Raw genomic sequence first — 23,661 nt, 5'->3', positions numbered from 1 at the left:
GAGAGAGGAGAGGGGATGGAGAGAGGAGTGCGGGGTTTGCCCCCCCCCCCCCCCAGTTAACATGTTAGACGAGGCCTTGCGTCGAGTTCACGAGTAGTTCACGACATGCTCACGAATTGGTGGGAGTCGCAGCGTTGCCGTGTTCCCACGTGATATGGCCACGTGTGCTTCACGCATTGGTGGCACGAGTAGTTCTCTACTATGACTAGATAAGTGAAACTTTTTTAAATATAAAAGTACTGTATTATAGAAAGCCTTCGCAAACGCGTTTCAAATATATCATCTTCAGTGCTAGCTTCCCATAATACAAAAAGAAAAACTTTTTTTTTCTTTTTGTATTATGGGAAGCTAGCACTGAAGATGATATATTCGAAACGCGTTTGCGAAGGCTTTCTATAATACAGTACCTTTATATTTAAAAAAGTTTCACTTATCTAGTTAGTCATACATGTCACAATGAACGTTCAAGTTCACTACTAGTTTACGCAGACACGAGCAGTTCACGACTGCCTGACAGCGTCGCTCGCGCCGCTGGGGGGTCTCCCCCAGCGACAGCGGAGACCCCCACTTCCTGGGAACTGCTCGACATTCTAGAGGTCGCCTGCGAAGAGTCGACAACATGCCTAAAAAAAGCAGGTGCGAGGCAGAGCAAAGCAGAAAAGGCCAGAAGCCAACACGCAAGAGACCACTGAGAGAGATGATTACTGCCAGCCATCCGTATCAAGTGTCGATGCTGTCACGGTGACACAGCAGGACTTACTCCAAAGTCAGAGACAGTCATCGAGTGAGGACGAGGCTACCAGGCAACAGAAGAAGCGCGTCCGCGTGTCCAAGAAAGAAATCCCTGAGTACCGCTGGACAGAGGATGCCGAGTTGAGGTTGACTGAGCTTGTGAAAGGGCATCCCCAGCTTCTGGGATGCCCTTCCTAGTTCCTTCTGCTTCTTGAATGACAAGAAGCAGAAGGAATGCCTCAGCGTGGCGGCCAAGAGCCACTGTTGGGACTAGTGATGTCATTTTCCAAAAAATGTCTGACCGAGACCGACCGAAACCAAAATTTGGGAAAAATTTCCGACCGAATACCGACCGATAACATCCCAAGCCAAAATTTGACCGAAATTTGACCGAAATTATATTTGCTATTACTCTACCCCAAAATTAAAATATTTGGTAAATTCTGATGGAAAATAATGAGAAATGGCATTTCAGTCCAAGTTCAGTCAATTCTTAGCCACTGCAAAATACATTTTGTGGTAGAAGTTACATTGCTGAGGGTTGGGGTAGCAACACATGAACCTCAGCATTTCACAGATTTGGTTAATTAGAATTGTCAAGAATCTACTGTGGTCTATGTAAGGAAGAATACTCATTCATGTTGCAAAAGCACGATCAATTAGTAAGTCAAATGGTTGGTAATAGGTATGTTCATGACAACATTCCCTAGGAGAAAAGGCAGAATCAAAACACCACAAAACACATCAAAACTGCTTGGAAACTTGCCTTGAGTCTTGAGATGTAGTCTGAGATACTCTACAAAGAATTTGACACTGAAAATCCAGCTGAAAAGGCAGGTATTAGGTAGCTCTGAGCTTGAATTTTGTCCCAAAAATGAAATGAAAATTCATTAAACAGGCACTTCGTCTTATCTCTTGCTTGTCTTATCTTTACAAGAAAACAAAATATGCAGACAAAATTAATACGAAGTGGCGCAAAAAGTAATAGAAGAACCAAGGATTGACTTTTAAGATCCTCTCTTCCCTAACGAAATGATGTATGATGATGACGTAATATTTATTTATATGCCCTTTTGGTCGAACTATTGAATGGAAGTTATTTTTTTGTAGTGAATTACACTCACAATGTTGATTTCATGAGAATTCAATATCGTGTTGGATCATTTACATCAATAAAATAATTCACGACCCAGTAAACATGCCGACGTCGGCCCGACGTCGGCCGACGTCGGGGTGACGTCGGCAACTCGGCATCAGCATGCCGACGTCGGCCCGACGTCGGTCCAACCTCGGCACGACGTCGGCTGGATGTCGGATATGCCCGCATGTTCCGACGTCCAGCCGAGGTCCAGCCGACGTCGGGCCGACGTCGGACCGAGATCAATTGCTGAGGTCCAGCCGACGTCAGGCCGACGTCGGGGCGACGTCGGACCGACATCGGCCGCTGTTTTGACCGTTAAAATAATATAAAATACATGTTTCATGTTTCATAAAGAGCTTCTGTATTCAAAATATCCTCAGGAAACTCAAATCTTCCTCCACGCCGCAACCCCCTGATCCGGACTGGACGGGAAACTATCCCATTTGGGATTGCCCGTAAGCCGAGCTCGCCCGTAGCCGGGTGCGGTGAGTGTTTGGGGGCTGCTCGGCCTATCCTTTGGTCAGGCTCTGCCCCGGCAACTCACCAGGGCCGGGCCCAGTTCATATAGAAAGGCCAGTCGGCAAGTGTCACTTTGCCAAAGTGCCACTTATCAAAGGGACGCTTTGGGAAACGTTGGTGCAGGTGTGTAAGAGTGGCTATATGAATCCATTGTGGGGTCGCCCTTTCCAATAAGTGTCACGTAACAGCAATGGGACCAGGGACTCTATATGAACTGGACCCAGGGTGCTCGCCAAGAAGACCAATGTCTCCATCCTATGATCCTTCCGGCTCTGAAATAGTCTTGTCAGACCGAAAGGGCATAACCCAACAAAACAAACCAAACTTGTTAGCTGGCTGCGTGGTGTAGTGGTAAGCGCACTAACCTCGCATTCGAATGACACGGGGTTCGAATCCCATCGCCGGCTGATGCTTTTGGCGTGCTGTCCCAGTAAACATGCCGACGTCGGCGACTGGGGGGCTCGAATCCCGCCGCCGGTTGATATTTTTGGCGCGTTGTCCCAATAAGCATGCCGACGTCGGCCCCGTCGGTCCAACGACAAACGATCTCAACCTCGGCAAACGATCTCGGCCCGATGTCGGCTCGACGTCGGCTGGACTTCGGCTGGACGTCGGAACATGCGGGCATATCCGACGTCCAGCCGATGTCGGGCCGAGGTTGAACCGACGCTGGGCCGACGTCGGGCCGAGCCTCGGCCCGACGTCGGGCCGACGTCGGCATGTTTACTGGGGAGGCAGCATGTAACAATCCAAAACTTTTTTTGCAGCAACTTAATCAGCTGGTTTAAAGTCTCTGTAATGGCGCATCTGTTTCGAAATCTTTCCATGTGTTTGGAATGTGGAAGATTCCAAAAATCGGACGTGGGCCGAATCTGTAGTTTTTGTCAAGATTCCTATGTTTTTATGTTGTGGTCATCTAGATTTCAAACATTTGGTTGGTACCTGCAATATTTAAGGAGAATGTGGAATAGTAGAACACCTGTGAAATGTAAATGTGATGACTGCTGAGTGCTAAGTGCTAACTGTCCAGTCTTCAGAAACGTACATTTCAGCAATTCAAGTTATTTTTGTCCTTGCATTTTTGATGACTGTATAATGATTTTTGTAGGCAATACTTCTTTGATTACAGGTGAAATTTTAATAGTTAGACTGGAATAGAGTTTCAAAATTGTGTGTACTTGTGGGGCCAACTGAGTCAAAATCAGCCTGCTTGTAGTTGTGGTTGGACAATGGGTGGCTGCTGCCTGATGGGTGGGATGGCTAATGAAGTTGCCAAAATGTGGCATTTGGCATTTGGGGGAAATGTTGCAACTCTATCATTAACATCCCAATAAATTTCATTTTAACTAGACAAAAATGGAATACTTTATCTTTTTGAAAATGGTTTCACTGGCAGGGTGACCGAAAGTGTCCGATTTTTGGGGGGCCTGACCGACCGATTACCAAATCGGTCAGCATATATTTTCGGTAACCGAAATTTTCGGTAACCGATTGACACCACTAGTTGGGACCGAGTTGGAGACTAGAGCTGCAACCTCCTACCACTGGTCCCCAGTGCAAGAAGCACTACGAGAACATGAGAACCAGGGTGGGGAAGATTATGAAGAAGGAGAGGAAGAGTGGTGCTGGCCAGCCGCAGAGAAGTGTCCGTGACGACCAGATAATGGAGACCTGGAGTTTCCTGGCGCAACACATCGCCCGGGGAGAGACAGTCCCCAGCGAGCAGTTTGCTGTCCCAGAGTCAGCTGCAATGCCGATCAGCCACGATGACGACGATGAATTGATGGCATCAGGCACCCAGACACCAGCATCTTTAAGGAGAAGCTGTCCAGGCCACCAACAGAGACAGTCACCTCAGCCGCCGACACCGCAGTGACCCCGAGCCACCTCAGCGATGCAGTGAAGCAGGTGAGAATCCCAGTGGTTACATGCAGATTGTATTCAGTTTGATCCAATGCTCTTCAAGTGACATGTGCAATATGTTGCACTCAAATGCTGTACTAAACTGTTCCAATGAATGTAATTTTAAAATTTAGCCATATCCCTCTAAAATATTTTAAAAATTAAAAAGATAGTTTAAATCTATCAGTCTTTTGTAAGCTATTTTTATTTATATATCCTCGCCGGCGCAGGGGGGGGGGGGGGGGTGATGCCACCCCGCTAAGGTTTTTCGCGAATAACTCGCGTAAAAGCGGCCGATCGCGACGAAACTTTCAGTACTCTCTCATTAATCAATTTTACACGTATTCTGAAAATTTCATGAGCCTGAACCAAATGACCTTTGACCTGTGACCTCTTTTCCGAGACCACGTTTGGCCGGAATCGCGATTCGGAGTATGTCGGCTCGCATTAGCCGCGCGTTTGCAAGCTTTTCGTGGTTTCAAACGTTCAAACATGTGATTTGATGCTGCTTCCATGCATTAGGGTGGATGTCAAGGTCACCTGAAGGTCAGGTCAGGTCATTGACCTTTGGTGACCTCGGTTCGCTTTTTCGAGTTTTACATGTTTCTAGGCTAGTTTTTAGAGCTGGATTCGAATTTAGAAACCATGTGAACGTTTATGAAGTAGTTTTGGTGCCTTCGTAACATGTTACGAAGCTGTCAGAGGCGGTTGACACTTGACACCTTCTACGAATACCCGTCACGATCCCTACTGGTTGACCTGACCTGACCCGACCTGGTCTAAATGCTTAAAGACATCATCTGTGATCAAAACTAACACGAATCACGATATTCGTAATCAGCACCCCGAAAAAAAACATAGCAGCCACACTTAACGACTTACTAACAGGTCCCGATTTCAATCCCCGATTTTTGGGTCATTGACCTGACCTGGAAGGTCAACCAATGACCTAGGACATTAATATCATCGGCTTCGCATCGTGACGGGCAACACCCTCGTTTTTTTCCGCGAAGCTCTAGCTCGATCAGGTGCCAAGCGGCAAGGGGGGGGGTCCAACCGACCCCCCTCCCCTACACGTTAGAAGCTGGCAAACGCCGCACACATGCGAGGGTTAATGTTCTGTCATAGTTTTCCTTTAAATGATCAGAAAGAAAAACAAAATTGAAATAAAAAGTAAATTTTACATTATTTTCATGAAGTGAGAACTTTGGATAGTTGATCTTTGGTAAACGCCTAATAAACAACAGTGTTCGCCGAGGAAACTTATAACGCGTTAACCAGGTCAGGGTCAGGTCATATCCCTCGCCGCGCCGGCACAGGCCATTTTGCGTCCTTCGACGGCACAAGCTGGTACGACCCCCCCCCCTCGCGTTTGGCCCCTGATCGAGCTAGAGCTTCGCGGAAAAAACGAGCGTGTTGCCCGTCACGAGGGGAAGCCGTTGATACCCAATTTTAAGGTCCTATCATCGGGTGACCTTCCAGGTCACTGGTCAGGTCAATGACCCGAAAACCGGGAAAATCGGGACCTGTTAGAAAGTCGTAAAGTGTGGCTGCTATGTGGTTTTCCAGGGTGCTGATCACGAATATCGTGTTAGTTTTGATCAGAGATGATGTCTTTAAGCATTTAGACCAGGTCGGGTCAGGTCAGGTCAGGTCAACCGGTAGGGGTTGTGACGGGTATTCGAAATATGTGACAACCGCCTCTGACAGCTTCGTAACATGTTACGAAGGCACCAAAACTACTTAGTAAATGTTCAAATGGTTGCTAAATTCGAATTCAGCTCCAAAAACTAGCCTACAACATGTGACATGTAACTACATGTAACTAGCCATGTAGAAACATGTAAAACTCGAAAAAGTGAACCGAGGTCACCCGAGGTCACCAAAGTTCAATGACCTGACCTGACCTTCAGGTGACCTTGACACCCACCCTCATGTATGGGAGCAACATCAAATCACATGTTTGAACGTTTGAAACCACGAAAAGCTTGCAAACGCGAGGTTAATGCGAGCCGACATACGCCGAATCGCGATTCCGGCCAAACATGGTTTCGGAAAAGAGGTCACAGGTCAAAGGTCATTTGGGTCAGGGTCATGAAGTTTTAAGGGTAGGTGTAAAATTGATCAATGCGAGGGTACTGAAAGTTTCGTCGCGATCGGCCGCTTTTTACGCGAGTAATTCGCGAAAAACCTTGGGGGGGGGGGTGCATCAACCCTGTGCCGGCGAGGGATATGGCCCAAGGCAAGAAATCGGTTTTTGATAAATAACCGCAAAATGGCCGTAGAGCCGCGGTTTTGGCATTATCGTGTTCGCCTCGCTCAGGCGAGTCGAATGGTAGGCATGTTCGGTTGAGGTCAACTGAGGTTGACCTCAGATCAAGATCAGGTCAGAGCCCCAGGTCACGAAGCTGGTTAAAGGGGGTGATATCGCATATCATTTGATGCCAGATCTTCCACTGCATTGGTGAATGGTGGTTTTCCCAACTCGCTAGCTCAATTTGATCGGGAGCTATTGGCGAAAAACTTACGGCCTCAGTATTGTCATAAATGACGTTACGCAAGGTCAACAATGCAAAATTTGCCAAACATCAAACTATGTAAGAAGTGCAAGAAATCACGATTTCGGCCCTGTGCTTGAGATAATTCGAGATCGTTCCCGGAGCCTCTCTCTCTCTCTCTCTCTCTCTCTCTCTCTCTCTCTCTCTCTCTCTCTCTCTCTCTCTCTCTCTCTCTCTCTCTCTCTCTCTCTCTCTCTCTCTCTCTCTTCTCTCTCTCTCTCTCTCTCTCTCTCTCTCTCTCTCTCTCTCTCTCTCTCTCTCTCTCTCTCTCTCTCTCTCTCTCTCTCTCTCTCTCTCTCCCTAGGATAATACGCTCTATAAACAGCCTTCTTCGTAGGGTGCTGGGACCAATCTTAAAAACGCCGGGGAACGGATATGACGTCACTGGGCAATGGCTAAAGGAAACGGCTTTTACGTGCAAAATTGTATTCACGCATTTAAGTCCATCGTATATTGACGGGATCCCAGCGGCCGATTTCATAAAGTTCGGTAGTGTCTTCGTTTGCAGCAGCGCGACTTTTACGCCCTAAGAAATTACACCCTCCATAGACCATAGAAGTGGGTGACTATTGGAATGGGAGACTATATTTTGAATCAATGGTGTGCTTGATGCTTCCGTTTGTTTTGGACTGTATATTTACACATCCACTGCTGAGTGCCTGTTATCACTATAAATATTACCCAATGCCTCGAAAAGAATATCACTCCTTTTATAAGATTGGGCCAGGTTGGCTTTGACTGGCGATTGTTTAATGCGGAGTGATCGAAAAGAAGATGTCAATAGCTAAAGTTGCAGCTGCAAGGGTTACGTTAAATATAAGCTACATTCAAAGCTTCATTGTAGTCTGGCTAATCGTTCCTAAGCTTCAGAAGCAGAACATACCCATGACTGAAACCCCACATTGATTACTTCTGCTGTGGACTGTACTTACAGCTTGCGGCAGATAGGTACCTAGGCAATGCGCTGTTGAATGACACCTCGTTTGTTTGAATCGGTATATTCATATTGAAGGTACAGCACGCTAAAACTTGTCTCAATTTTTAGTGAACATCTTGTCAACTCATTCTTATGTAAATGTCATTTGAGAAAACATGCAGTAGTATTATACAATTGTGTATTCAGCAGTTACACAATACACATCCGTCGTCCTCTTATGTAAAACACTAAAATACGCCAACCCGAACCCCACCTGAAAATCCATCAATGGACCTACACTGAGAACACTTGCGCTCCACTCCTACTGTCAAAAAGCGTTCCATCCGGACGGCGACAGGCCGTGAGTGCGGCCCACCCACCGCTGCGCTATACGGAGAAATGTGACGATGAAACGAAGCGACGCCTCCCTGACCTCAAAACCACGACAAAGGAGACAGCAGCGACGCGCCGGGAGCGGTGAGCGGTGAGCTCGTGACCGGCGCCGTGGCGCCTGTGTGACCGTCACACCGGGGGCCGCGTTGGCTCATCGGTCGCCGTGCGGGGAGCGGCGAGCGGGCTGGCCCGAACTCGGCCGCCGGCCCGCGGGGCCGGACCGGTCACGTATGCTCCGCTGTCGTGCCGCCGGCGACCCTGCCACCGACGCCGTCCACTCGTGACCGGCTCGTGACGGCGCATCACGCTGCTCGTGACGAAGGCGGTGACAGCGCCGGCCGCGGCAGTGGCACCTCTGGGCGACTGGCAGCGGCGACGACTGACCCGGCTAGGGGAAAGGGGGGCATTTCAGTGCGCCATCGGTGGCGCACATTCTGAGTCTCTCCTGGCGTCCGGCATCTACCCGCTCTCGCTGGCGCGCAGCACGGCACGGCGCTGCAGCAGTCTTTGGCCTCGGTGGGCCGGCGCCTGGTGTGCGCGGCCCCGCTGTTCCCTCCCCGACCTACTGACGGCGCGACGCCAGGTCCTCGATGTCCACGTTGCCCTGGAAGCCGCCGAGGACGATGCGGTCGTCATGCCTCTCCTGCGGAAGCGGCGCGCCGCGTGACCTGATGTCCGGCTGCAGGGCAGAGGCGCCTACCTGGCCGAGGAACGGGCTCGGCCCGACCGGCGGCAGCACCGGCTCGTCGCCGCTGCGCCGGAAGCCGGTCTGCTGGCCGCGGAAGTCGGCCTGCTCCGGCCGGTACGCGCTGGGCTTGGACCGTCCGCCTAGCGCCTGCGCCTGCTGGAAGTTTGGGAAGCTGCTGCTCGACGGCCTGCTGCTGGCTGAAGGCCTGCTGCTGCCGAAGCCGTTCCCGGACGAGCCGAAGTCTGCGCTCTGCGCCAGCGGCCTGCGGCGGCGATCCTGTTCGGGCTGGCGCTGCTGGTAGGAGGGCTGCGGCTCGGGACGGCTCAGCAGCTGCTCGCCGGCCGCAGACGCGTCCGGGTAGTAGCGGTCGGCGTACTGCGGCTTTCGCGTGTCGTTGCTGATCTGCTGGTACAGGTAGTCGTTGACAAAGGTGAACTCGTTAGAGCGCTGGCATATGTTGTCGGCACTCTGCGGCTGACAGATGAGGTTGATCTGGTGGAAGCTGTTGCCGTTCGGGCAGACCCACGAGTGTTTGACGCCGGCTGCGCAGTAGTGGAAGACCTCGCAGTTGACCGAGTCGTCGGCGTAGTAGCCGGTGGCGCTGGGGTCGCACTTGAACGTTGAGACGGCGAGCAGCTCGGCGAGCCGGTCGGGCTCCTCAGCGTAGTCCTCCTCCTCCTCCTCCTGGACCCCGGCGGCGTCCTGCGGCAGCGGGACGGGCACGGGGTCAGGCGGGTGCGCAACATCTGCGTCCGCGACCTTACAGCACTCGCAGCAGCCGCACTGACACAGTGACACGTGCTGGCACGAAACACCAGGTCTAGCATTGGCAGCAGTAATCCAGTGGGGTGCACTGTCGCTAATGCACTGTAAGTGTAGCTATAAATGTTATTGTTTAGCTGGGACAGACACATTCTAGCATAAAAATACTCAAAATGTTTGAATATTTTTATGCTAGAATAATGCACTGCTACTTTTGTTGTTTGTCGTCATTTTTGTAAATGCCAGAAACAACTGCATCAGCTGAACATAAGGACAGGACCTTGCATTCAAAGGACGAGAAAAGCAAGGGCCCATACACAGATTCGAAGAAACTGTGGTCACGAAGCACGATAGGATTGGCGGTCGAACCGGTTTGTAATGAATGTCTCCTAGAAATGCATGCATGGCTGACTCCACTTTCCACGGCGGCTTACAACAGGACTGCTTTCTGCCGGCGCGACCCCTTGGCCCATCACATCCGGGAGTGCGGCTGAACAATACATGACCCCCTTCTCCGCGGCCGTTCCCTCCGTGGACTTATGTCTGCCCTCCTGTCGGTCCGGCCGCGGGCGTTTTTTGTCTGTCCGTGAGTGCGGTCCGCAGGCACCTCCAGTCTCTAGTTTCCGGAGAGGAGCCGCGTCGCGCCGGCACTCTCGGTTTCGGCGTCGCCCGACCGCGAAGTGGCGCCGATGAAAGCGTCCGTTTTCAGGTCAGTGGCGGCGCTGGCCGGGCGAGCAGCTGACGCGGCCGGCGCTCGGCCACGGGCAGGGCCATCCGGCACCGCTGGACCGTGTCGGAGACGAACCGGGCGGCGCGCCGGTCAACGCCCCGCGGGTGTGCGCCACATAGAGCCGTCCCGGTCGACGGCAGGCGCGGCGCAGCTCTGTGACGCACCCGAACGGCCGTCGACATCTGGTTAGTACACATCGATACGCTTAGCCAGCCACAAGAGACGGAGCGTTAGTGTAGATCGGTACGGTTAGCTAATCATGTGAGATACCACGTTTCTCTTGTGATAGTTTTGTCCCGAACTACAAGGAAGAGATATCCACGCATTGCCAGACCGTGGCCATGCGACAAACCATTGTAAATGTTACGCCGGCAACTCCCGACATTCGCAGGCATACTAAACGACGATGTCATCTCAGAGTACACGGAAGCGTATTGGATGGAGTACTTGCGAAACCAAATGGAGCAATACCTACGACATTCAACCATTGTTAATGGTGTGTAGGTCTTTTCCGTCTGTATCGGACTTAGGTACTGCTGTGACGCATAGAAAGAGAGAGGAAGAGAGAGAGAGAGAGAGAGAGAGAGAGAGAGAGAGAGAGAGAGAGAGAGAGAGAGAGAGAGAGAGAGAGAGAGAGAGAGAGAGTCGAGAGAGTGAATGCAAGATGTCCACTGCATAAGTAATCCGTTCCGCTCGAAGGACGCCAAAACGAAAATAAAGACTAATAAAACTTCTTTCACTTTCACTGGCACTTGCTTTCCATTCCGACAATTGAGGTCTTGCCACCGCAACAAATACCCAGATCTAATTGCATTCGATTAATACAATTAGCTGTCTTGTCGATGGTGAACTGAACAACTGTCTGAGTATAAGTTCCTAAGCGGCATCTGTGCAGTTTTACAGTTTGTCACCCCTCTGAACCGGTCAGTCTTAGTTGGACCCGCTGTGCATTATCAAGAGGTGCGTTGCACGTTGCAATGTGTGGAGCAGAGCCCTTTGCCACCCCACGAGCTCGAGGCCTTGGGGCCGATAACGGTAGATTCATTGGCGTTATCTGGGACCATCCAGGTCCGACGGGCTAACGGTACAGACTACAGACTACAGACTACAGCCCCCTTACCTGGCTTCCGGGGGTTACGTCCTGACAGACTACAGCCCCATTACCTGGCCTCCGGGGGTTACGTCCTGAGTCTGACAGACTACAGTCCCATTACCTGGGCCCCGGGGGTTACGTCCTGACAGACTGCAGCCCCATTACCTGGGCTCCGGGGGTTACGTCTAAACAGACTGCAGCCCCATTACCTGGGCTCCGGGGGTTACGTCCTGACAGACTACAGCCCCATTACCTGGACTCCGGGGGTTACGTCCTGACAGACTACAGCCCCATTACCTGGCCTCCGGAGGTTACGTCCTGAGTCTGACAGACTACAGTCCCATTACCTGGGCCCCGGGGGTTACGTCCTGACAGACTGCAGCCCCATTACCTGGGCTCCGGGGGTTACGTCCTGACAGACTGCAGCCCCATTACCTGGGCTCCGGGGGTTACGTCCTGACAGACTGCAGCCCCATTACCTGGGCTCCGGGGGTTACGTCCTGACAGACTGCAGCCCCATTACCTGGGCTCCGGGGGTTACGTCCTGACAGACTGCAGCCCCATTACCTGGCCTCCGGGAGTTACGTCCTGACAGACTGCAGCCCCATTACCTGGGCTCCGGGGGTTACGTCCTGACAGACTGCAGCCCCATTACCTGGGCTCCGGGGGTTACGTCCTGACAGACTGCAGCCCCATTACCTGGGCTCCGGGGGTTACGTCCTGACAGACTGCAGCCCCATTACCTGGCCTCCGGGAGTTACGTCCTGCGGGACAGCAAACAGACCCCCCCCCCCCCACTCCCGTGAACTCACCCGTGAAACCATGGGTGCATGCAAAATGCAAACCTTATTGAACTGGGAGCTTCGTCTATGAGACTGCATAACATCGCTTGACTATTGTATAGGTGCTTGATGCAAGCTGCTCAAGCATGTTTAATGAATTTTACATTTTCATGTTCATTTCTTAACGCCCAGTGCCATTTAGGTAGTTTTTAGTTCGTATCACAACATAGCATTTGAGTCTTCTTAGCGGGAGCGCTGTCCAAAGTACCATTGACGTAACGATGAGGTGGTGAGAACACGGCCTGAGTGGACACAATCGCCCCAAGCCACGAACAAATAGGAGCTGTATTTTTTTCCCGTTGCGCACCCACAACACGATGTTGAGTGCTACCCGACTACCACTCACCCAGTACCAAATGAAGAACATGTTCAGTTCGTAAGCAAAGGCTGCTACTGTTGTCACGAGCTGTTCAGATTTAAGGAAATAGGAACAACCTGTAAGAAAACCAATCATTTAGGAGTCCATCGCGTGCTTTCACGTGAACTGTCATGTCAGCCTGTGTAAGAAAGTATAGAGCGGCTCTAGTTTACCGCCGATAAACGCCATTGCTCTCCCGCCAGGTGGGGGGCTTGTGCAAGCGTCGTGACCCCTGACACGCCTGACCTCTGCGCAACCCAGGTCAGGCGGGCGAGCACGCTATCTGGTCGGCACGCCCAGCAGCGGCCTTGACTCACGTCCTGTTTACCTGTCGCCAGCGGCACGAGCGCTCGGCCGGGGGTGGTCAGCTCAGCTCCGCGTGGACCAGCCAACAGCTCAGTGGTTGTCCCGTGTCCGCGGCAAAAACGCCGCTCTGCGACGATTAAGTGGTGGGATGGGCTGACTCGCCGCCTGGTTGCCGGCCGGTGAAAGCCGAGCGGCCGCAGCCCCGAGTACCGACACACACGGAGCCGTCCAGCAGCGCTCCAGATGGGCGGGCCGTCACGGCGGGGTCGAACGGGTGTCAATGACGGCCGCAGCGGCCCACTTCGGGGCGCGCCCGCGCCGCATGATGTGCCGGATCGGTGGGCGCCGAACGGCTGCCGCTCCAAGACAGCGGCTCATCGGAGCTCGTCTGGCTGCGGGAGGGTCCCCCAGTAGAGGTGGATTAGTCCCGCAGGAGAGGTGAGGTCGGACCGCAGGGAGGCGGGTCCCGCAGCGGCCGGTGTGGGGTGCAGGCGGCACGGCGCCAGTCCCGCTGCCGCTCCTCGGCCGACAGTGGGCCACCGGGTAACGTAACGGCGCCGCTCCAGCTCTCCCCGCGGCGCGCAGCTAATGGACCGTGGACCGGCGACATTAGCCGGGGCGGAGCCGGCCGCAGCTCGCAGCTCACCATCGAGAAAGCCGTCTCGAAACGGGGCCGCGCTCCGGTGCAGATGGAGAGCAGGTATCTGTTCCGCTCGCCGGGCGGCCGGTCAACCGTCCCAGGTGTCTGCGTCAGTGACTTCCCAGCCCGATGGGCCCGGCGACTGGGGACGCGGAGCACGGCACCGAGACCAGCGCGGCAGCCCTGCCCCGGCTCAGAGGTGTCTGCCGAGACCGGCGGGGCGGCGGGTGCGAATTTTCCCCGGTGAGATCTCGCTCGCCGCTGTGCTGTCGGCGCCAAGGTCAGTACGATCACGCACTGCCGACACGTCCGGGCCGCCGCGCCGGGCGGAGCGGACAGAGTAGACAGGGCAGATTGGACCGGACAGAGTAGACAGGGCAGATCGGACCGGACAGAGTAGACAGGGCAGATTGGACCGGACAGAGTAGACAGGGCAGATTGGACCGGACAGAGAAGACACTAGACAGGGCATATTGGACCGGACAGGCCGTCTGGCGGGGTCAGACAGAACAGCTGGGCCGAGCGGACCGGACAGAGTAGGCAGGCAGATTGGACCGGACAGGCCGCCTGGCGGCACGGCACTGGACAAGCCCCGACGGCCGGAGAAGGGCAGATTAAGCTCAGTTTGAGGGTACTTAGGGAACGTGCCCTATTGGGCGACGATCGAACAGAAATGTCAGATAGCCACCTTTGATGCATGCATTGATGATGCAATGCATTTCTCTCGTAAACAGCACAGCTCCCGCATACCCCGGCCAATGTGATAGGTGGCAACAGCTGCTTTGCTATCGCTGGTTTGCTCTTCGGTTACCTCGTCCGCCGGAGCAGTAAATCTGACGTCGCTGAGCCCCAGGATTGGTCATCAGACGTGACAGGTCAGACAAACGTACAAACACATCGCTAAAGGGACGGTGCCTGAGGGCGCTGACGACTGTCAGGCCCTCTGTCAGACTCACCGAGTAGTCAGCGAAGTCGGCCTCCTGCTGCGCCTTGAAGCGGCTGGCGGAGCGGCTGGGCGCGCTCGGCGTCGGCCGCGCCTGAGACTTGGTCGGCACGGGCGCCAGCTCCTGGGGCGAGCGGAACTCGTCCGGCTGGAACTGAGGGCGGAACTGCGGCTCCGGGCGGAACGGCTGCGGCTCCGGGCGGAACGGCTGCGGCTCCGGGCGGAACGGCTGGCGACTCGGCGGCGGGCCTTGGTTGAACGGCACCAGCGTCTGTGGCTCGCCCTGCTGTTCGGCGGCCGGCAGCGGCCGTCGGGGCCGCACGCGGCGGCGGCGCACCACGGCGCGCGCCGGCGGCGCCTGCTCGGCGTACTGCACCTGGGCGGCGGCAGCGGCCACGCAGGCCAGCAGCAGCAGCAGCGGACGCATCTGTCGGCACCGCGACACCGTCAGGCACTGCCAGAGGGGGACCACCACACAACACTGCACAGCGCACACCAGTCGGCTCGGGTATAGGGGTTAGCTGTAACTGTGGGCTCAGCTGTACGGGCTCAAATAAGGGACTCGTGTAAGTCGAACGCATCCACATAGGGCGCTCGGGATCTAATTACAGCTTTCCTCATTCGTAAACATCGGAACCTCAGGTCCTTATGTGAACTGCTGTTCGAGTCGAAAGCCAGCGATTATTCTTTTCGAGAGTCGGAAAGGACGGCGGAGTTAACAAAACTGATTGAAACACGGTTCGTTTCGTTATGAAGCAACGGCCAAGATAATTTATGAAGAATGACAACTTGATTATAATCTGGCCACTGTGACCTGCCGCTGGAGGTGCGGCCCTGACTGGAGTCGGCTAATGGCCTCACGCTCGTTCCTCATTGCCCCCCCCCCCCCACGCCGTGTTGCACCGCCGCGGCGCCGTGAGTGGCGTGCCCCGGCCGGCCCGGCCCGGGGCGGGGCAGGGCGGGCCGTCGACCAGCGGTGAAGGGCGCCGCCGGCCGCCGGCCGACACGGGCGTGGCCGGCACCGCGCCGGGACCCCCGACTCCGGAGCCCACAGCGCGGCCGGCGGCACTTTCCCTAGCGCCCTGTCCGGCGGCACCCGTCACAGGACTGCGGCCACTCCAAAAACTCGCCGCCGCACACCATCCTGTATTTACGGGCGCCAAACAGGGCTGCCCGAGCCCCGATCACGGGTCCGGGGTCAGGTGCTTTCGCCCCGCTGCACTGTGTGAGTGAACACATGTCCATACGTCGTGGTTTTTATGCCCAACAGTAGTATTACGCAAGTGGGTAGTAGTTCCGCTTCCACTCGTCATTCTGACTTACTACATAACCATAATGACCGTGGCAGGATCGTGAGTTTCGTATGGAGACCACTCGTGTGAAACGGGGTATTGACGTAGCCTGTGCGGTCGAATTTTATCACTTTGCGGGAACGCCACCAAGGCACAGGGCAAAGTACACGAAAATTAAGAGCAAGCAAACATGCAACTTTGCTAACAAGATCCCTAAAATGGTGACGGTGTCCGGACTGCTGAAGTGACTTTAGCCAGCACTTGTGCTATGTATATGTTACAGGCCGTATGAAAACTCCGTCCGTTTGCAAACGGTCTATATATAAAGGAAAGAAATGCCACGGTTTTTAGTAGGATGTTGTTTGTTTTCCTTTAGTCTTGGCATCTTGATAAGACCCTTCGGCTTCCACATTCAAAAAAGTTAATGAATTGGGGTAAAACAATTGTCCCGTTGTTCAGAAAGAGCTAAAATGAATAGCTACCAAATTTCCCCGAAAAATATTCACCGGTTTTTAGTTTTATTTTTGTTTACTTTTTACGGCTCCCGCTGTTCCTATGACGTCACTTGGAAGCAATAATTTGGTATCTTTACGTGCGACAGATGTGGCGTGCAAGGTGTATACCGCCACAGCAATAACTGTCTTTCTTTTACCAGGGCTTTAGCATACGACTTAACAATCGCTAGATCTGCGCTGACGTCAGAAAGCTTCAGGGGGCATTCAAATGTATTAGCCCCTTAGAATCCGGAAACTGCAGACTGTTAAATTTAACATCTCCGAATTTAAGGATTGTTCGATGTTGTGAGTGCCCAAATCGGTAATTGCAAGCCAGGAACCTTGCAATTCGGCTATCTCAACTCAAAACTAATGTTAAGATGGGATGGTCACTTTAATCGTCCAATATATTCACTTCACACCTAAATTATTTAATACAGGGACCTTCCTCCGCTCTCCTTTTCTACTCAATTATGACAATAACTGACGTTACAAATGATTTATATTAACTCAGCAGGCGGTGGGGACCACCTTCGGCGCGGTGGGGGGGGGGGGCATTTTTTGCCCCCTCTTATCTCCGAAACTACTGGACGGATCCGTAAAATTCAAACGGCGTTCGATAGTCCTGTCAAATTAGTTGAAGGAAATCCAATTTCATTGACCTCGGAGTCATGACGTCACAGGTCAGGTCAAAAATAAAATGTTTCACCGTTCACGGGTCTTCTAGGAAATGCGTTATAACATCGAGTAAAACGCAATTTGTCGAAAATCAGCGATAGGGCGTCAGTTGCCTAGTACACAAGTTGCCATTAGAGGTCACTGATAACACCAGGTCAGGTCACAGGTCAGGTCACCAAAGGTCAGCACATGAACCCAACTTTACTAGGGTTGTGCGATGCCTGTTTTATGGCAATTTTTTTATTTGGCCAACTGAATGGTGTTGGTTATAAGACCATCAGGTACGGTTTAGGTCACTTTCTGGTGGAGGTCATGTCAAGACCAGGTAAAAAAGGTCACATTTCAAAGTTGATAGTTTTGCATAAAATGGGTATTACTTCGATGCAGCTTGTCACGGGGAGTCTAATGGTGGTCTTTGTTTTGCGTTACGAGGTCTAGAATTGCTAAAAATTGAGTTTAGAAATTTGAAGTCATCAATTTTGAACAGTTTTTCGCTATAACTTGGCGAAAAAAGAGGTATCGATCCATAGGCGCGGGAGCCGGGGGGGCAGTGGGGGCAGCTTGCCCCCCCCCCAACTCTGGGGCCGTGGGGGCGGTGCCCCCACAGCTTTGAGACGGAATACCACACTTTTTTTGCAAATGTTTTCTTTTTTTATTGAAAAAGCCGAGGGATGAAAAATAAGTGGCCTAAAGCCGGTGAGAAAACTAGATTTGGGGGTACCCTAGGTTGATCTCTATTATGGTGTGCCCCCCCCCCCCCAGTCGGAAAGTAGTTCCCGCGCCACTGTATCGATCTCAAATTTGGTATGTGGATAGAAAGCGGTAGGGACTATCACATATATACCGGTTTTTTGAAATTCGAAAAGCTTTTGGGAATTTTGGCTATTATATCAAAAAAATACTTTTGATTTTTGAGTTAAATAAAAAAAATCAAAAATCCGAGATAGCAGACTTATAGCCCTATCAATTCTACACCTTTTATGTCCGAACACTTTTTCTGTATCTTCAAAGATGTTGGCCTGACAGCTCTTCTCGCGAAACTTTTTTGGGTCGAAAATGGCAGAACATGACGTCACTCCGACGTCATTAGCGGTCAGCCTATCATAACCTTTTGAAGAAAAAAAAATTGGTCACAATGTGTAAACGTTATGTCCGGGAGGGTACTGAAAAATTGGTGACGATCGGCGCAGCGATTCTGGAGATATATCGAAAAAAAAAACTAAGAAGTTCACCTGCTCACAAGTAAACTGCTTGTGCTCATCAAATAAATGGCTTATACGGAAAATTAGCAATAACGCCGCTCAAATGCAGCTGGCTTATCGTCTGCCCGGCCTCGCTGTCCCCGCGATTCCTCCAGGACCCAATCTTATAAAGTGCCGTACTCTATTGATTAACAACGTTTTGACTACATGTTTCAAAATATGAATAGGCATCGGTGTCAGCAAATGCGTATCAGAGTAAAACAAACGATTCCGGGAGCCACCAAAACACCGGATAGCCTGAAACTCGTCACAACCATTTTGCATCTGATACCCGTTTTCTGGAACTTCACTTCAGCAAGTGCTGTCAAATCCTTTGTACGGCACATATAAGATTGGGGTGGGGGAAGGGCCAAGGCGAGGACCTAGTTATACCCAGATGTCGGAGTCGGCCGAACTGGTGTGGCGGACTCACCGTTACTGGTCGGGCGGTGCGGTGCAGGTCGGTCTGGGACTCGCTCCGTGCCGGCGCGGCGGTACAGCGGACGGGGTCGGAGCCGCTCAGTGCGGCCCGCCGCCGGGCGCCGCTCTTATGTAGCTTTCTGCTGGCACGGCGGGAGAGTGACCCTGATTCGGCGGCGCGGCGCGGCCCTGCAGCCGGTCCGGGCCCTGCACCGCCGCCCCGCGTATACCAAACCAGGGGCGAAAACCCGGAAAATACGTCACTGCACTTCACTGAGCTAATTGGACCGTCGTATTTTCTGACCGTTACTGATGTCGAACATTTTGATTGAGGCCATATGTTACAGAAAATCAGAAAGCTCGCAGAAATCTAAAACTGAACTTACTAACTTTGTGCAGGTACTTATTGCTGGGTATGCTGACCTGGGTAGGGTAACGGTAGTGCTGAGAATGAGTGAGCTGGATGGGGGTGTTCCGAATATGCGGTAACTAGGTAACAGCTGAACTTTCATAGTACCGAGCATCAGAACGGCCGGCCGGCCAGCCGCGGTGACACCTGTGTAGATGTGAAGTGCATCATGCATGTGTAGGATTCGACTTTCGTGTATTGTCACTTAGGCAGCAGCCCAGGACCGACGAGTCCAGGTGACGACGGAGCATTACCGGGCTTGGAAAAGGGCCTATATACCGCTCCCGGATAGACTATACTAGCCGTTTTCACGACGGCCATCTGGTACACATTTGGTGCACATCTGGTGCAGATTAGGTGCAGATCTGGTCAAATTAGGTTCGGTGTGTCTCTTAACTTAGTTGTCAGCTAGGGTTGCACTAATTGCTCATATGCCTGCTTAATCATATTATCAGAGAGTAGTGGATGATGATGTAAATAATAAACCAAATTATTACAAATGCATTCAAATATATTCAAAAAGACACACAGACAAATATATTCAAAAAGACAAAAAGACACACATGTGTGTCTTTTTGAATATATTTGAATGCATTTGTAATAATTTGGTTTATTATTTACATCATCATCCAACCTGTCATGGATACTCAACATTTATCAGAGAGTATCATCGATTAATACGAGTACCTGAAATAAATTCATAGAATAAAGATATTTGCTGTAAAAGAGATTAGGTGCAGATTTGGTCAAATTAGGTGCACTCGCCGGATAGCCCGTCGTGAAAATGGCTACTAGTGACTGGAGTAGTTGGGTTGGGTTGGGTGCCCTGTCCTCACGGAACAGCCCCGTTTCAACTCATTACACTCGGCCACAGCGGCGCATCCACTGCTGGTCAACTCAGCTCAAAGCAAGTGCAAGTATGGCTAGCTGAGATAAAAATATCCGTAGGGGTCGTTTTGTTAATTTCGTCGTTTTTATTAGGGCGTCAAATGATATCAACCACGGTGGTAATTCAGACGACTAAGGAAGGATTTGCAACCCTGTTACCGTGCTCAAATAGTCGCTGAAACCAAGCATAGCAGTATGCCTAAAAGGTGAAACAGCATACATTGTGGTGAAATGAAATCGGATGCCTAGTATACTATATGTAGCTTGCTTGTACTTAACTACTAGGCCCCTTTGCATTAAAAGCTCTTTTTTCTCGAACAGTTGACCATCTATTTGTGCTTGGCCTCAGGAGCTCGTGTGACGCCCCTTGATGCTTCAACCTCAGTGGAGCTAGAGCTTTACAGAAAACGAGCGCGCTCGCCCCACAAGGTGCGGTGATTGATCCGAAACTAAGAAATATTGTAAGGTTTATCACTTATAAGCACCTGTATATTGTATATCGCATTATCATACCTACTGCATTCGTGTCATTAGCAGGTGAGACACAAAATTCATTTACTAACTATAAACTGGTTTACTAGGGAAATTGGAGCGCCGCTGTGAGGTCAAGCATTTGGTAGCGGTTGGATAGGATATGACAGACTATCAGATTTGCCGGTGAACACAGAGAGCTCCTGCCTTTCAACTTCAGTAGATCGTGTCCCATGCCCTCCCTCCCCCACTCGGCACAACCTCCGACCTTGGACGGCACGAGGGGCACGGCGATGACGTCACAATAGTGTGACGTCACTCACGCGCGGCCCTGTCTCCTCCGCTCACGGATTTTGCTCAGCAAACTGCGCGCAGCTGGAGGAATATAGTGGCGCGCGTTACCCCGCACCCGGGCAGATCACTGACAAACATAAACTAACTATTAGCGGGCATAACCCTATAATATATCGCTAAGAGTGGGTCATGTATGGCTCCCATGCATCGCCACCGAATCAGATCAGGCTGAGTGGGCGGCTGAAGGCTGCAATGGACGGACTCGAACAGCGACTAGGGCGCCCGACCGGCCCCGAACTCCTGACTGTCCACTGAATGCATTACCTACGCCTAGGTCGTGTCCGCCGGCTCTTCACCAGCTCCCGATCAGGACATAAGACGCAATATCCTTCTGCATAATAGGCACTTCCTAGCCGTTTTCACGACGGTTATCTGGCAGTAGCACACATGTCATACTTGGTGTAATTTAGTCAAAATAGGTTTTTAGTTCAGTCCTTGGTTGAGTAAAAAGTTTCAGCTCAGGTTACTCATGTAGGCAGGTAATAACCGTTTTCACGATGGATTATCTGGCGAATGCACCAAACTTGACCAGATCTGCACTAAATCTTTTCTTGAGCAAATAACTATCTTCATATAATGAAGCATGAACTCATTTTATTGTTTTAACCCTCGCCCATAATGGTGTTTTGTCAGCCGCGAACGGATGGGGGTCCGTTGGCGATAGGCGTTATCACAAGTGTATTCGCGGCCATTGGGGCGACGTAAGAAAAGAAGAAACCAACTGGCCCCAAGAACTTTAAATTATCAGTTAGCATGCACCTTTTCCTTGATGTGTAGAGAATTTACCATTATTTGTTACAGAAAATTGCATTTAAAATCTTCCATTAATGCTTTTTTCATCGTTTGAACAATATGTTCTTTTACTAAGCTAGAAACACTAATTAGAAATAGTTCCCGCATCATCAAGAACAATAGGGAAGGCTTGAAGTGAATAAAATAACTTAAACGGTTTTGTAATCTATGTGAAGGCACTTCTAAAATTGCCTATAGAAATATTGAAGGCAAAAGTTCAACTTTTTCACAAGACGGATGTCTATAAACCTATTTAACCTGTGACAACTCAGCCGGTATTTCGTCGCCTACAGCCTAGCTTTCCCTAGTGACCGATAGAGGCGCTGCTATCGATGTCCGCCCGTGCCGCCTAACGGGACTCCCGTTGCCGTTCGGTCTCTGATCGAGCTAGAGCTTCGCGGAAAAAACGAGCGTGTTGCCCGTGATGAGAGGAAGCCGATGATACCCAAGTTTCATCCCGCGCCCGCTGGGCTATTCAGCCATACGCGCCCTGTTGCGGGGCGGGGGCAGATTCTGCCCCCCCCCCCCTGTCCAACTCCCGAACCGATGGTCGTAGAACTTCCGAACCGATGGTCGTAGAAAGACGTGGAAAACGGCAATCGAAAGTTCTCAACAAGGCGGATCTTAAGAGCCGATTTTTTTTGCTAAAGTAAGTCAGAGGTCAGGTCAACGTCAGGTCAAGGGCACAAAATGCAGGGCCTCCTCTAACATACCCACTGGGTGGGCAAATGCCCACCCAGTCACCACAATTGCCCACCCAGTGGCGTCGATTTGCCCACCCAGAAGTAAATGCAAAAATTCTGGTCCGGCCGGACGTCCGGTACTACCTTTCTGGTCTTGAGCAAACTGGATGCTGTTTGAAGGTCAAAAAAGTTTTCTGGTTGCCCGATATTCAGGGGCGTAGTCAGAATTTCCTCAAGGAGGGGGCCAAACGCACAGGGGCCCAAAATAACCCCCTCAAAATCCAAAAAGCCATCTGGTTGTATCCAATATTTTTTGGAGGGGGCCCAAATAAATTGAAAAAAATATTTATTAACAAAAAATATTAGAACTGAGGGGGTAAGCAAAGTAATCTTGGGTAAGCAGTCCATGGGCCCTGTTAGATAGGCCCACGAATAGCTTCATAGAGTCCCCAGTCGGTTTTGAGGGCGGTCTGAGGGCCGTAGGTCGGATGAGGGTTCTTCAGACCGTCACAGGCCCCTACAGCGCATGAGAGCCTCGTAAGCCGTCTGAGGGTCATATAAGCCGCCTAAGGGCCACTAAGACCGACAAAAGCCCTCCTTGCACTTGCAGAGGCCCAGTCATGCCGACGGAGGGCTCTCTCAGACAAACTAAGGACCCGTTCAGGGCATTTGAGGGCTTCCTCAAACCGATAGGGGCCCCTCAGATCGACAGTGGATCCGATCCGAGCTCCCTCAAACCGATATAGGGTCAGACCAACAGTCGGAACGCATTGATTCTGTTTACACACCGTTGGACCCAAGTTGGACCCATCCCATCCAACTGACCCCCTCGTTTCAATAGGGCCCCCAAGGCTCTAAAATTGGGGCTCTCTTGGCCAAAGTATAACTACTCAGCTGTGTCAAAGGATCTGCCGCAGGGGCCTTTGCGTCGCCAAGGGCCCACTGTGTCAGCCAGGGGCCCCTATAGAATAAGGACCCCTGGCTTCCAGGGGGGGCATGGTCCCTTTGGCCCCCTCCTTGGCTATGCCACTGCAGGTGACAAGCGTTCTTCCAGGCGACCAGGGGCCAGGCGACCAGGCCCCAGTGCGACCAGGGGTACCCATGCGACTAGCCCCCAAGCGACCGGGGCCCTCTAGGCGACCAGGGGCCCCAAGAAACCGGGGGTCATCGGATGAGTGCAGGGGCCCATTAGGTCATCAGAGGACCACAGAAATGAAACTTCGATATCAATTTTCTTCCGAGTAAAAGACGTTTAATCCAGTGTTTGAAAAAAAAAAACATCCCGGGGCCTGAGGGGCTCCCCCATGGCGCGTTTTGCGCTCAAGGGAGGGGGCCATTGCCCCCGTGGCCCCTCCCCCTTGGCTACACCCCTGCCGATATTGTTATTCATGGACAAAGCCAGCTAAATCTCTAAAT

The 23,661-nt window shown here is 51.8% G+C and overlaps 1 protein-coding gene across 1 annotated transcript; it reads right to left on the bottom strand.

Moving 5' to 3' along the window:
• Positions 1–7,950: 7,950 nt before the first annotated feature.
• Positions 7,951–19,045, bottom strand: LOC122365888 (alpha/beta-gliadin MM1-like). Its single transcript, XM_043337494.1, has 3 exons — positions 18,662–19,045; positions 14,537–14,950; positions 7,951–9,551 (listed from the first exon to the last, which is right to left on the bottom strand). Exons 2-3 carry the CDS (start codon positions 14,948–14,950, stop codon positions 8,724–8,726), a joined length of 1,242 nt encoding a protein of 413 aa, XP_043193429.1. The 5' UTR covers positions 18,662–19,045; the 3' UTR covers positions 7,951–8,723.
• Positions 19,046–23,661: the final 4,616 nt, after the last annotated feature.

This window comes from Amphibalanus amphitrite, unplaced genomic scaffold (genome assembly GCF_019059575.1).
Source record: "Amphibalanus amphitrite isolate SeventyFive unplaced genomic scaffold, NRLGWU_Aamphi_draft 000770F_arrow, whole genome shotgun sequence".
Lineage (NCBI taxonomy): Eukaryota > Metazoa > Arthropoda > Thecostraca > Balanomorpha > Balanidae > Amphibalanus > Amphibalanus amphitrite.
This window is presented reverse-complemented; position numbering and strand designations above follow the sequence as displayed.

Bases quoted from the DNA above. Each gene is read 5' to 3' on its own strand.
- LOC122365888 (XM_043337494.1), bottom strand. From the start codon at position 14,950: ATGCGTCCGCTGCTGCTGCTGCTGGCCTGCGTGGCCGCTGCCGCCGCC. The intron at 9,552-14,536 runs GTGAGTCTGACA...CCGCTGCCGCAG, and splicing joins CCGACTTCGCTGACTACTCG to GACGCCGCCGGGGTCCAGGA.